Source organism: Candoia aspera, chromosome 3 (assembly GCF_035149785.1).
Source record: "Candoia aspera isolate rCanAsp1 chromosome 3, rCanAsp1.hap2, whole genome shotgun sequence".
NCBI classification, from domain to species: Eukaryota; Metazoa; Chordata; class Lepidosauria; order Squamata; family Boidae; genus Candoia; species Candoia aspera.
The window spans coordinates 174,851,427-174,864,850 of NC_086155.1; the positions used below are offsets into that span (position 1 = coordinate 174,851,427).

The 13,424-nt window shown below is 36.9% G+C and overlaps 1 protein-coding gene across 3 annotated transcripts in view; it reads right to left on the reverse strand.

Annotated features, from left to right (window-relative positions):
* The window catches only part of ARFGEF1 (ADP ribosylation factor guanine nucleotide exchange factor 1), a 78,450-nt gene that overhangs the window by 25,846 nt on the left and 39,180 nt on the right, over positions 1 to 13,424 (reverse strand). For all 3 annotated transcript variants that reach the window (XR_010067658.1, XM_063299370.1, XM_063299371.1), the window contains 8 exons: positions 13,097 to 13,298; positions 9,720 to 9,831; positions 8,399 to 8,604; positions 8,209 to 8,293; positions 6,551 to 6,722; positions 3,931 to 4,082; positions 2,974 to 3,102; positions 409 to 567 (listed from right to left, as the gene is read on the reverse strand). Coding sequence is in view for 2 of the 3 variants with exons in the window: in XM_063299370.1 (XP_063155440.1) it covers positions 409 to 567; positions 2,974 to 3,102; positions 3,931 to 4,082; positions 6,551 to 6,722; positions 8,209 to 8,293; positions 8,399 to 8,604; positions 9,720 to 9,831; positions 13,097 to 13,298 (1,217 nt within the window). In the remaining variant the exon portion in view is untranslated. The remainder of the gene's footprint in view (positions 1 to 408; positions 568 to 2,973; positions 3,103 to 3,930; positions 4,083 to 6,550; positions 6,723 to 8,208; positions 8,294 to 8,398; positions 8,605 to 9,719; positions 9,832 to 13,096; positions 13,299 to 13,424) is intronic.

Here is a 13,424-nt window from a genome sequence, read left to right on the forward strand (position 1 = left end):
AAGCTGGTGTCTGGCTATGCATCTCGTTTGCAGCAGGTCATAACAGCAAAAGGGCACTCTACTAAGTGCTGAAGATGCTTGCCATGAAGGGTTGAATAATTTTGAGCCTAGAGAAGTCATGATAAGTTGCATTTTCAGTTGACTTTGGGTACACCACTTGAAGCATTTGTTGTGTTGAGCTTTTTCAATTGCTTTTGTTTGATTTGTTCATTGCAAACAGCTGAAAGTCTATACATTTTGATAACCTGATTTGCAATGGGGGTTGAATAATTTCAATTGCCACTGTACACGTTTATTAATATTTTACATTAATCTCTTCATACATAACGCCATATATAAACTGGAGCGTAAAAAGGTTTGAATATTATGCAATTTCAATTATTACATATTTTTGAAAAGATAATCTACCTCATGCCAAGAATTTCCCAAGTAATTTCCATCAGTATGAGCCACAGTAATGAGTGTTTTTATTGTGTCAATATTCTTCTGCTTCATTTCAGTAATACCAGAACTCACAGTAAGTAAAGTAAATCTTGCTAGTGCTTGGACATAAGCATCCCTCTCAAGCTACAGGAAGAAAGAAACAATCTATTTTAGTTCATCAATATTTATTCCATGTTATAATTTTTAAATGTAATAGTTCTACATACATAGAAATCAAATTGAGTACTGAAGCAAGCATATTAAAAAAAGTGGGTGAACTAAAACTGACTGCTCACTTAAACTCAAATGCATTATATTTTGTCTATTTATTTAAAATAACCTCTTGTCAAATCCTAGGTCGTATCTCCTTACTTCAGTTCTTTCTCTTTCAGTCCTCTCCTGACCCATTATAATTTATTTGTCATTCTCTGCAGTACACTGACTTACTCTCATTAAATTCACAAGTCTCCTCACTACCAAAATTAAATATTTTCTATACCTCTTACCTTGACATCTCAACTCCTTTCATTCAAGTCAAATATTCTCTCTTCTTTTTTTGTTTTATTACCTCCAGTCCCCTATTTTTATTCACAATTTTCTCTACTCCTGGGTATCAACCTACTTAATATTTTGAAAGATTAAACTTGTCCTCTGCATGTCTTCTTTTTTTCTGAATTAGACAGTATATTTTCTGGATTAGAGTGTATGATTAAAAGGTCAGAGCAGCTGTTGGAACTCACAAACCCTCCCATAGCAACTTCTGTCATGCTCAAGCATAATCAAGGGCACATTCTCCTGATGCCCTTAATTATGCTTTAAATTTTTGAGCTGATTGATAAAAACTCTAGTTATGATGAGAACTCTGTTCAATATGGTTAAATGCTGATTCTTAAGGTTATTGAGAAAAGGCAAAACCCCCTGCAAAAATGCTTAAGATGGCAGATCATATGATGCCACAGAATACTCCTGATATTTTGATTATGTTTAGATTATTCCAAGCGCATTGAACCTCTGGTGGCTGTTACAGAAAATTAGAAGGACAAGCATAATACTTCGGCAAAGATAATATAATCCTCAAGAAACTTAGAAACTAATTTTTAATAAGGGCAAGGTAACCCACAGAAGAATGCAGCTGGATATGTTCACTAACTGCAATTTTGTTACTTCTTTCAATACTGTACATTTAATGGAGATATCCAAGTACAAATATCAATATTTCAATATGGATCAAATATTCAATATTTGGGCTTTTCTCAAAAAACTTACTTTCCTCAGTTACTGTCTACTGACAGTCCCTTTCCCTGATGAACAAGTACAGAACCTGGAAAGTATGATTTTTGTCCAATTAATTGAAAATGTTTTTGACATTTGTTGGGTCTTTGCTTGTTAAAACAGTATGTGCTGCTTCACATATTTCCACTTTAAGTATCAGGAGTCTTTCACTTCAGCCATTTCTTACAATTTTGTAGAAGCAACTAGTCCATTTAAATTGATAGCAAGCACTCAAATTCATTAGTAATATGTATACAATAATAACAAAATGCTTCAAAAGAATATATCCAATTGGTCTAAAGTACTTTATTATATACAAACATACATACATCATGATGGGATATACTGTAACAGCATATAACTGTTGTGTATCAATTTCATTTATGAATAAAATTAAGGAGCAAGTCTATAAACTTAAATACATGTTATTACTTAATCTGTAGGGATGTGCAAAATCTGATGATCCAGGAACAGAATGTTCTTGAGAACTCATGAACGTTCTCTCTCTGGACTAGACCAAACTTCCTATCACTGCAGCCCAGCAGTAGTTTGATGGTTTTGGGAAGTAAATTCTCTGAACTGGAAAGTTTGAGGTGTTCCAGATGTTGTGTTCCAAAACAGAGAGGCCTGATTGGGGGCCTGACCATCCCAGTCCATCTCATACCATTTCTAATTTGGAGGATTTATTTCTGGAAACCACTAAACACCATCCAGAATGGCATCAGCCATGAGGAGGTTTAGTATGGCCCAAAAGAAAATGACATTCTGGAGTTTTTCAGAATGCCTGTTCTTGCAGTGACAAATTTTGTGCATCCATATTATACTGGTATGATTCTGCTGATGTCAGATCATTAGGAAAACAAATAATTCCTTCAAAAGCTGAATCTGAGCACTTCTTAAAAAATATGATGCAATTGATATGCACATTTGTTCTGTACTTATTAAAGTGGCAGTTTTAAGAACTTTACAGCTAATAAAATAAATAATAGTATGCATAACCAAGGGCATTTTTCCTGTACTAAAAATGTAAGAAAGCTTGAATTGATCTCAAAATTAAGTTCAAAACACTACTTTCCATCTGGTCTACTTATGAAGAATATACTTATTTTAATAAACACAAACAATACAAAATTATGTTGTTCCCTAAATTCAACCCTGTTACTGTAGTCATAAACATAATTTACTTGAAGTTGGAAATTAAAAATTACTTTTAATGCTGCTATACTGTGTTTAATTATATTAATCTTTGTTCTGTGAAATTTTAGAATTCAGTATTACCTGGATACTGAAAATGCATGCTATCCTGATTGCACATCGAATGCCTTCCAGGCAAAGAGAGGCAACTTCTGTGTCATCACAATCTTGCAAACCCACACTGAACGCAGCTAAGAATGGTGTCCAGGCTAACTAAAATACAGAATTTTAAAAATTGCATGTCACATTTTAATATTCAATCAAAATGTATAAAGTCAAATATGGAAATGCCATGATTTATGTATTTCTTTCTTTCATTTTTTAAATATATATTCTATTCAGTTATATTTCCTATAACTGGGGGTTAGGGTTAAAGTTTTATTATATTTTATTACACATGTTGCCGTTCCTCTGCAGTTACTGTATTATAAAATACCTCCTTCACCACTACTAGGATTATAGAGACTCTTGTTTTCATGGGATTTTCACAGTGAATTGGAAGGTGGAAGTGACTGAACAACAACAAGAAAAGGCAACATATGCTCAAAAGCTTAGAGTAGGAATCCTTATCATTCCAATAATTAGAGAACACCTCCAAGTGATAGATTAAGTTAACAGATGGAATCTTGCTCCCTAACTCACTATTAAATGATTAAAACCAATTTGGGAATAAGAAAAAAGATTTAGGAAAGGAATGAGCCTCTAGCCAGGCCATGATTGTAAGATGGGAAAGTTTCATCCAATGCACATGCTTGGAGATTCATATACGTGTGTGTGTGTGTGTGTGTGAATGATAAGGCTGATAGAAATGTAAGCTTCTCTGACTGCATAATATTAAAAATACAACCTTATTCATAGTATCAAGCCGTATAATACTGTTAACACATTATTGTTTGCCTAAAATTGTAATGCTAACATTGTTAGAAAAAGTACTAGGAAACGAAAAAGATCTATTCTCCAGATGATTTAAAATGGTAAAATATTAACTTCCCTATATGAAACATGCAATGATAAGATAATGAGAAACTTGAAAAGATTTACCTTGAACATGGGTCTTACATGTTCCAAGTGTGTTGCACTTGTAAAAGGGGCTTGAACATGGCTCACTGCTTCCATCAAAGCTTTAGCCGTTTTAGCCATTTGCTCCATCTCTAAATTATAAAGTAGTCGTCTCTGCTTTTCACTAGCTACACCTGTAGGCAAATTATTCTAATTACTCACCATCCACATCACAAAGATACTGGACAATATTGCAAATATCCAATATTGCATGGATGTGCAATATAATTAAAAGTCATTTAACTATATTGCACATCCAAATACTTTAAACAAAGATAATTTTTGGCACAAACTACATTAAATATTTTGTGTTTTGTATTTTTGTTTAACGTTCTTTTGATAGTTGTTTAGGTTACCAACAACAGAAGAAGCTGCTCTTGAATATGTGGAGGCTTCAGCTGGTGCAACATGCAATGGTCCAGGTAGTTATGAATATATCAAGGTTTGCCCATGTAAGACTATTACTACAGCACTGGCTGCCAGTTAGTTTTTGGGTGCAATTCAAGGTCCTCAGAGTTCCAGCTGTCACAGCATCCCCCAGGTCACGTGATCATGATTCGGGCGCCGATTGCAATTACAATGTTGCATCAAACTGCGGTCATGTGATTGCAATTTCTGACATTCTCTGCCAGCTTCTCACAAGCAAAGGTCAATGGAGAATCCAGCAGGAAGTCAGAAATCAGTCACACAAGGTCTTTGCTTAATAACCCACATGATCCTGACTTACATATGGCAACTGGGACTGCTGGAACTGCCATTGCTAAGTGGTGAGGTCATGTGGCATCGCACTTTATGACCTGATGTCCTGTTCAGACTATGCAGCCAGACAGGTCCTCAATGAATATTCTTTATTAAATAACTATTTACAATAATTAAGTCCTTGATATGCGAAGACTTGGTTAGACAAGCCCAACTTGGCCACAGCAAGGCAGTGGATAGGACTTCCCACTGGGAGGGTAGACTGGATTCAACTGGAACACAGAGGTTGGAGGCAGCAGTTCTCGAACTGGAAGAGTACTGAAATGGTACTGGCACTGGATCACTGGCAATCTGGAACTGGAGTGGTTCAGGGCACTGCAATAAAATCTTGGAATCAGGACTTGAACTCGGAACAAGACTAGACTCAGCTAGGAGACTTGGACTAGGTGAAAATCTCTGGACTGGAGACTGGCATCAGGACTTGATGCAAGACTGGACTTGGCTGAAAGCTTCAGACTAGGTGGAGTTCTCTGGACTGGAAGCTTGGAGCAAGGCTGGAAACTGGAAGCAAGACCGCACTCAGCTGAAGGGCCCGCAGTGGCTATGAACCCAGATACTGAACAAGATAGATGTGGAACTCCAAAACATGACTGAGTCTGTGAAGCGCGGTTGCACAGAACTGGGACAAATGGCGGCTCAGGAACCTCTTGACTTCACTAAGCTGCTGAGGAGAATGTGGAATTTCAAGGCTTGATGCAAAACGCAGGCTGCTGGGCTCAGCTGATGCTGGTTCCACAGCTGCAGCAGATGCAAGATTCAATTCTTCTATGGAATGGAACTCAGGCGCTGGTTCCTCTTTGGTAACAGACACTGTCTTTGACGCAGGTAAGGACTATTCTTCCGAAGCTGCAGATTTAGAGGATCGGTTGTCTCCAGCAGCTTGTTCTCCGCGTGGCTGCCTCTTATAGTCTTCTTTGCTGCGCTTGGAGCCTCCTGTAGCCAATTGGGCTGCTTTCTCCTGCACACACTTTTCAGCCCGTTGTTGGAGCATGCTGATTGGCGTATTCAAATCCTCCTCTGGATCTTGTCCAATCAGCACCGTGGATTCTTCCCGTGCTGCTGGCTCAGCCCGGAGTTTCATTTTCCTGGTTTCAGACCAGTAAGTTTCCAATTCCTCCTCTGACTCTGAAAGAGTTTCACTTTCTGAGTCAGAAGCAGGCTTGGTTCTGACACCTGATCACTTAGCAACGGCAATTCCAGTTTCAATTGCAAACATAAACTGAGGACTACCTGTAATAACTTTTTCAAAGAATTAGAAGGCGGGTGTGGTTATCTAAATATTGACTCTGGAAATAAATTAGAGAGATTTCTTATATGTATTTCAGCCAAGCACAGAAACTTGTGCTTGTTACAAACTTATTACAAAACAGAGTTCCTTATTACAAAAGAAGCAGGAAAAATTTGTTACCCTACCCTAGAAACTATCTGGCCAATTTTTTCTATTTTAACATGCAAATGAAAAGCCACTAGTTGCAATATGAAATGTCAAAGATTTCATGTATCAAAAAGTCAAGTATTTAAAACATACCTTTGCCTATGCGATTAAGTATCTAAATTAGGTTTAGAGATCAAAACTAAGAGATTTAGCTATCATGTTGAATGTAATACCCATTAGCTATCAAGTTGAATATCTAATACCCATCTGAAACCTGAAACAAGTGCACATTTAGATTCTCTTCATAAACTGCAATTTAAGGAAATATAGTAGATGAATACATTTAGCATATATTTACATATTACTAGAATTTGTAACTATAAACAACTTTATTAATTACAGCTATCAAAAAAAAGAAGAATGAATAAGCAACTATCTTGTGAAAGCTGGTTTGCTGCAGATACTTACTTTGTTTACTTGTTTTTGTGGGTATTGTTAGTTCTTTTGTTTCCTTCATTGAGATCTTCTTTCCTGCTATTTCATTATAGATAGCTGAGAGATATTCTTCAGGGAGATCTTTACTATCATTGATACCTCTATTCATCTTAATATATTGCTCTTTGGTCATTTTATTCTTTACCTAAAAATTAGGAGTAACATTCTGGTATTATAGGTGAAAGCCAAAGTTTGGTATTCATTAAAATAGAATTCATGAATGCTAATCAGAATCTACTAAAAGATAAATCTAGTCTGAGATGAATTTGATCCACAGAAGTATGGTAGCTAATCTACACATTTCAGCATTCTTTTTATTTACCACATACTGCCATTATTCTTAGCCTCATTATCCACATTACCATGAAAGTGGCTATAAAATTAGTATGTTTATGGCAGCACCCATATCGTTTTAGAGAGTATTTAAGGACATTCTGATTCAATCTGGACAAAAAGTTTCTATTAGTGAAGCCGTCACTATCATCTGCATTGTGTTTAATCTGTTCTGCACAGTTATTTAGAGAATCTGTTAAGAATTAGGGTTTTGGTTTTGAAGTGCTATTGAATATAAACTACATAACTGGCCTCTAGACTAAGAAAACTTTCTTCAGCTGATATACCAATTGCAACTATCTGAGTAGAGACAATCTTGCTAGTTACATATACTCTTGGATATCTCTCAGCTGGGTTAGGGTAACCAGGGCTGGAGATGATGTTCTGCCTGTTCTCTGAGGTTTGTACTAGTTTCCAGTCTATTTCTGAGTATTACTTTAATCTGTTTGTACTTCTAGTTTCCTAAAGCTTGGAGACGGGTTATATATATGTAGATTCTCTTCTCATACTATCTTACCTTGACCCTGTAATCATTTTCAGAGGCCAGAAGTCCCTGCTGAATGAGATCAAGAAGTGCTACCAGTAAGGATCCTTTTCAATCCTGATGCCCTGCTCTGGTTAAAGAATTCTCTCTCACAGAGATTTGCCTTGCAATCCTGTTGTGTTCTTTTTGATACCAGCTGAATATTTCATTCTTCTTCCAGACTTTTTATTCTTTCATTTATTCTTTATTCTTTTAAAAATATTGTCTGCTTTTTAGAACTTGGCAATTTTGGTGTCCTCCTCTGTTCATTTAACTTTGACTTCAGTCTGTTTTACATTTTTTAATTATTTAGGAATCTTAGGACATTCACTTTTAACTTTGTGAACTGCCACAAGACATTACTGGGCAATATAGAAATGTAATGAATAAATAAATACTATGGGAACATCAGTTTATCTAGGCACCATATTAATTTTGTTTTTCTTCTTTTAGGAGGACCTAGAATGGAGTTGTCAACTATTTTCTACCTAGTTCCCTCTTTTTGACAATCTGCTTAGAATTTGTTGGTAAAAATAATGAAAAGAACAGGTAACTGAAAATATAGCAAATAGGCCTGAAACCCCAGAAGTAAATGTTATTTGCTACTGAATCTGAGCACCAATTAAGGGAGGGACAAAAATAGGGTAAGATACAGCACAAATATTTGTCTATAGGTAGTATTAATTACCAAGTGGAAAGAAAAGCGAAGTAACTGAAATGTCTATACTTTTAATTCTTAATTAAAAAGGCATTTTAAGAGATGTATGTAACATACCTGTGGGCTATGGAGATCTGTTGTCAACATAATAATTGAATAAGCCAAGACATATGCAGTGTCAGCGCTAGCGAAGAGAGTTTGCCTGTGACAAATCAGTGCAGAAAGAGAGGAAGAAAGAGAAAAACATTTTTCCCATTATCTGTTGTTTTTTTTAAAAACAACATAGAAGTAAGAGAAAAATGCTCACCCTTGATTACACTCCAAGTATCTAGCAGCAAATTTCTCCATTAATCTATCAATTTTCTGAGCCTCCCCTGGAAGACGGAAGCCTTCCAAAAACATGCGCAGAGCAGAAACAAAATCCTTTGCAGAAAAGTCATGCTGATCCACATATGCATACATAACTTCCTTATTAAATTTATCATTGTCTCCTAGAAACTCTCCAACTTGAGTCTAAAATGAAAAAAAATAGTGAATTCCAGATAGCCAAAACAAGGAGCATATTACTGTATTCTTTAACTGTGAGGGCTTCCATTCCATTGATTTACAAAATTCTAGTTCTGAAATTTAAAATCCCAGGCAACCGAAGTTCATATATCTCAAGAGATCTTCCCATAATATTACCTATCTTTAACTCATTCCTTAACTCAATGCAAATAAAAAGTGGTGGTTTTTTTTTCAAAGAAGGATTATAGATCACTATATGAACAAAATCTGAATTCTGCACTGATAATTCTGATTCTGTTAGGCAGGAAAAGAATACACAAGTTTTAAGTAAGGACACTGAAGCTGCACTCAACCTCCTCCCTGGGTCCTGAAATGTTAGGAGCCATTGTCATGCATATTTAAACTTTACAGAGTTAAATGCAGAGAAGGAAAGAGAAAAGTTATTTTTCAGAAGGAAAGAGAAAAGTTAAAACAAACTATCCCCACAATTTTCTGTCTCCAATTCAGAATATATAAACCTTAGTGTGTGACCATTCAGGTTCCATATTATTTCTTCAGTTAACTAGTTACAAATTCTGATTCCAGAAACATAGCAGAATATAAGACTGAGTATCATCAAAAAGCAGGTTGTTGTTTTTGACAAAAAGCATTGTGACTAATACTATTTAATGTATGGCTTTCAAAAGAGTGGTTGCTCTCTCTCCTTCCCAAATGTTCAGCATTATTTGGAACAGCTACCTAGTAAGGGGAGAGGGATTTGTTAAATAATGCAATAAAAAGAGGCAACTTTTATTAATAAGGAATCCCTTAAAAACAGAAGAACAAGTGCATGTTCCACACAGCCAATTAGCCCCTTTTTCTGTATGGCAGGATGCTTTCATAATTCAGAAGAGGTTTCAAAGCAGGGGACATTTAGCATAGAGGACAACTGCTTCAATTTGTTCTGTCACAAACCCCTTGGAATAAGTAGTGCCCTTGGGTATATCTGCATAAAGTCTTTGAATTACATCAATCAGCCAATAATTAGAATCTAGGATTACTCATTAGTCTAGATCAAATAATGGTAATTAAGTTTATAAAAGTAAATATTAAATGTATTGAAAATGAACTAGTTTTCTTACAGAGTCTAATCTTTCTTCTTGATGCAAGAACTGGGCAATATCTTCAGAAGTAATACCAAGCATCCCTTGTTCTTGTAGATACTGAATTCCTCTCTTTGGCTTCTTATTAAATCTGCATAAAAATATGTTAATTAAGCACTGAAAATCACTTACACAAAACATACATTTGCATATCAAAGGAGCATTCAGAATAGCATAATTATTTTAAACACAGTAGAAATATCAAATTAGTCTTCCTCTTGCATCCCAAGTGAAAGCTTGGGATAATGGCAGTTTCCGTTTTTCTTGTTAAAATTTTTGAATATATTTGGGATGCACAATTTACATGAAGAACATGAAAGATGAGAAATATCTAGAGCTTCATAGAGAATTTTAATGCCAAACTAAAACTTTTCCATCATAGGATGCTTTGATGGTTCTTTGACAGTTTCCGTACTGCACAGAATCAAATATGATAGTGCTTAAGACTTTAAGTATTGCCAAAAAATAATCACCAGAAAGGACAACTATACATGATTTAACCCAATTTGGCTTGCAAGAGACTGCAATTGGTTACATCTAACTATAGAAGCTGCAATTGGTTACATCTAACTATAACCATGTAACACTGATCCTTAAAATGTTTACTTGGATGCCGAAGAGCTGCAGGTCCCAATTCAAAATGCTGACATTAAGCCCCAGATGAATTAAGTCACAAGTTTTTAGAAAACTGCTTCCTCTAACATATCCAAGCCATGCATTAAGTTCAGCTGGGGGAGGGGGCGCTGCTCTTAGTCACAAAAATTGATCTGGTTTGATCAGTCTTTGTGGTAGCTAGGAGTAGAATATTCTCAGTGGTGGTGCCCCAGTTGTGGTACTGTCTCAGGAAAAGTACAGCTGACCTTTAGGCTATTTTTTGTAACAACTGAAGAAACTTTTCACTTAAGCATCTCTAGAGTAACAACTGCTCTAAAACCAGACTGTCATTTAGGTTTCTTTCTTTTGATTACTGAATTTCTATTGCTTTGTCTTCTTTTATTGATTAGTTTATAAAAATAAACACTGTTAACAAACAAGTACACTATTTGACTACTACAATTGAACTAAGATGAGCATAGTCCCCAAGCATAGTCTCTTTGGCTGGGCTCATACTGATTTATATCTTCCCTCTTCATTTTGTCCATGGCTCAATGTCTCCACCTTCACAAACAAAACCTCATACTGGAAATATATGGGGCAGAAAAATGTGGCAAAATTATTTTTCTCCCAGTGGAATATGATTGGACTATATACCCCTTTATTCCCAGCTCAAAATGGGCCTCTGTGCAATTATAGTATGCAGTGTATAACTACCATTGTTTATTTTTTCTATAAATATTAACTGAAGACCAGAAGAGAGATTTCAGATTTAGACTTGAAATCTAACATCCCTGTATTAGCCCCCCCCCCAAAAAAAGGCTGTGGAATTCCATAGAACTATATTATTATAATAATTAATTTATTATTAATTGTATTGATTTAAGAAAGCATATTTCAAAGGGCTACAATCCAGAGAAGACTTGGTGGAAACACTTGAAAAATTTTTAGTTTCCTCTTTCTCCCCTTTAGCTCTCTAACTTGCCCAAAATCTACTCTGGAAGATCTTTAAACCACCCAAATAGCAATGGATGATTTTAGTTAAAGAAAATTACTTATTCTAGCACAAAGGAAAGCAAACGTATGGGTCTAAAGGCACATTAAGTGACTGGGCAGGCAAAACAGCATGCAACCTCCTTCAAACATATACATACAAAAAAACCACCCACTGTTCAAAATGGCTCCCTATGCATTGTATAGAGAGAAAAACAGCAGTTCTGAAGTCTTTTACTGACAAAACAGCAACCACAGTGAAAGAGGTAAATCACTGTTTTTGTAACTTTTAATAGCAAAAATAGAACAGTTTTAACTCTTTCACTGAAATAATAGGCAAGTTTTGTGGTTTGCAATTTTATCCCAGGAAAATGGTTTGAAATCTTTGGCATTTGCTGCTAATTGCAGGGATTTTGTTTTCTTTTCACTGGCTTTCTGTTCTACTACCTTGTTTTTCCTCCCTCTTCCTTCCTAAGAGCCATTACTCTCAAGTGTGTTGTACCCTCCACTACTTTGGTCCCACTGACAATGGCCTACCTTCTTTTTCATACAGGCAAGAGATACACTTACAGACTGCAGCTGCATTACTGGTAGTCCTCGACTTACGACCATTTGTTCAGTGACCGTTACCACAGTGCTGAATGAAGGTACTTACGACCTGTGCCGGAAGTTGTGGCCATTGCAGTGCACCCGTGGTCCCGTGATCAAAACCTGGGTGCTTGGCAGCCTGCCTACACTTCAACTTTCCCTACCTGCCTATCTTCCCCCCATCTATACCCTTTTGGCCCCCTGCCAATCTGCACTCCGCCACCCCAGCTGAGGTGGCTGGGGCTGAGCTTCATGTCCCCCCCCCAAAAAAAAAGAAAAAGCCAAAAGCAGCCCCTTTGTAAAGAGCTCCTGGTCAGGGATGGGCTGGGGCTGCCAAAAAAAAAAAAAAAAAGCCAAAAGGAGCAAGGACAAACGGGTTTTTCGGCACACCATTGTTCAGGGGCTGTTTTGTTTTTGGCAGCCCCAGCCCAGCCCAGCAGCCAGGCTGAGCACACCTTGTCAGCAGTGGGAGCAAGAAGATGGCGAAGGTCAGCTGGGGTGAGAGCAGGGCGGCAGGGGTCTCAGAGTGCAGGGTAGCAAGGCTGACTGTGGCTGGGACTGGGATGGGGCGGCAGTGGCCTCCTGGGGCGTGGCAAGCAGCCCCAGAGCCATGCGATTCTGGGGCTGCTTGCTGCCCTACAACACAGGGTGCAGGGCAGCCAAAAGGGCAGAGATAGGTGGAGATAAGCAGGTAGGGGGAGTTGGAGGCAGTCCTTACCTTACTGAGGCTCGGGGCTGGGAGGGACCAAGCCCGGAATGACTTAGATTGGGGTGGGGATTTAGTTTATTTCTTAAGTCTAGCAAACAAACTGAACTAATTAGCTGCTGTCTTCGGGCATACAGCTGAGGAAATAAACTTTAGTAAATTTTTAAATGGCATGCATAGTTTTCTTTGGAAGCCTTGATTCCACAGTTGCACATCACATTTGCAATGCCACTAGCAGGAACCATATTACTGAATTAGGATCTTTGGATTGTCTTCTGAATGGAATTCTAGTAATGGGAAGTCTGTGTTACACCTCTTCACAGTCCTTGTAGTGTTGAAGTTGAAGAAAATGAAGTTTAAGATTAGTATTGTGGTATTCTGCCAAGACTTTTAAAAGTAGAAAAATAAAGAAGAGATTGCTAAAAAAACAAAGTTCTGAAAGTTCATCATATGGTGAAAAAAAAATATAACGTACAAATCTATTCCTTGTTCTATTATTTCTTTCTGTTGCTTCAGCACCTCAAATTGCTCTGGATTGTCTGTACCAGACATCTGAGTGCTGTAGCTACCAATTCCAGAGGAGGCTGTGGAGTCTAAGGAATTTAAGCTCCCATATCTATTAATTGTCTCGGGATGTTTGGTTTCAGTGCTTTCTTGCTCAGTGGGTTTTTCCTGTCCTGTTCAAGAGAAGAAAAATAAAATTATGTTTTTAAAGTACATGTATTGACTAACAACACACTAAATTTTATTAGTAGTAGTGTTACATATACGTGAAGTAAAAGATTTTGAACAAGTTGATAGTT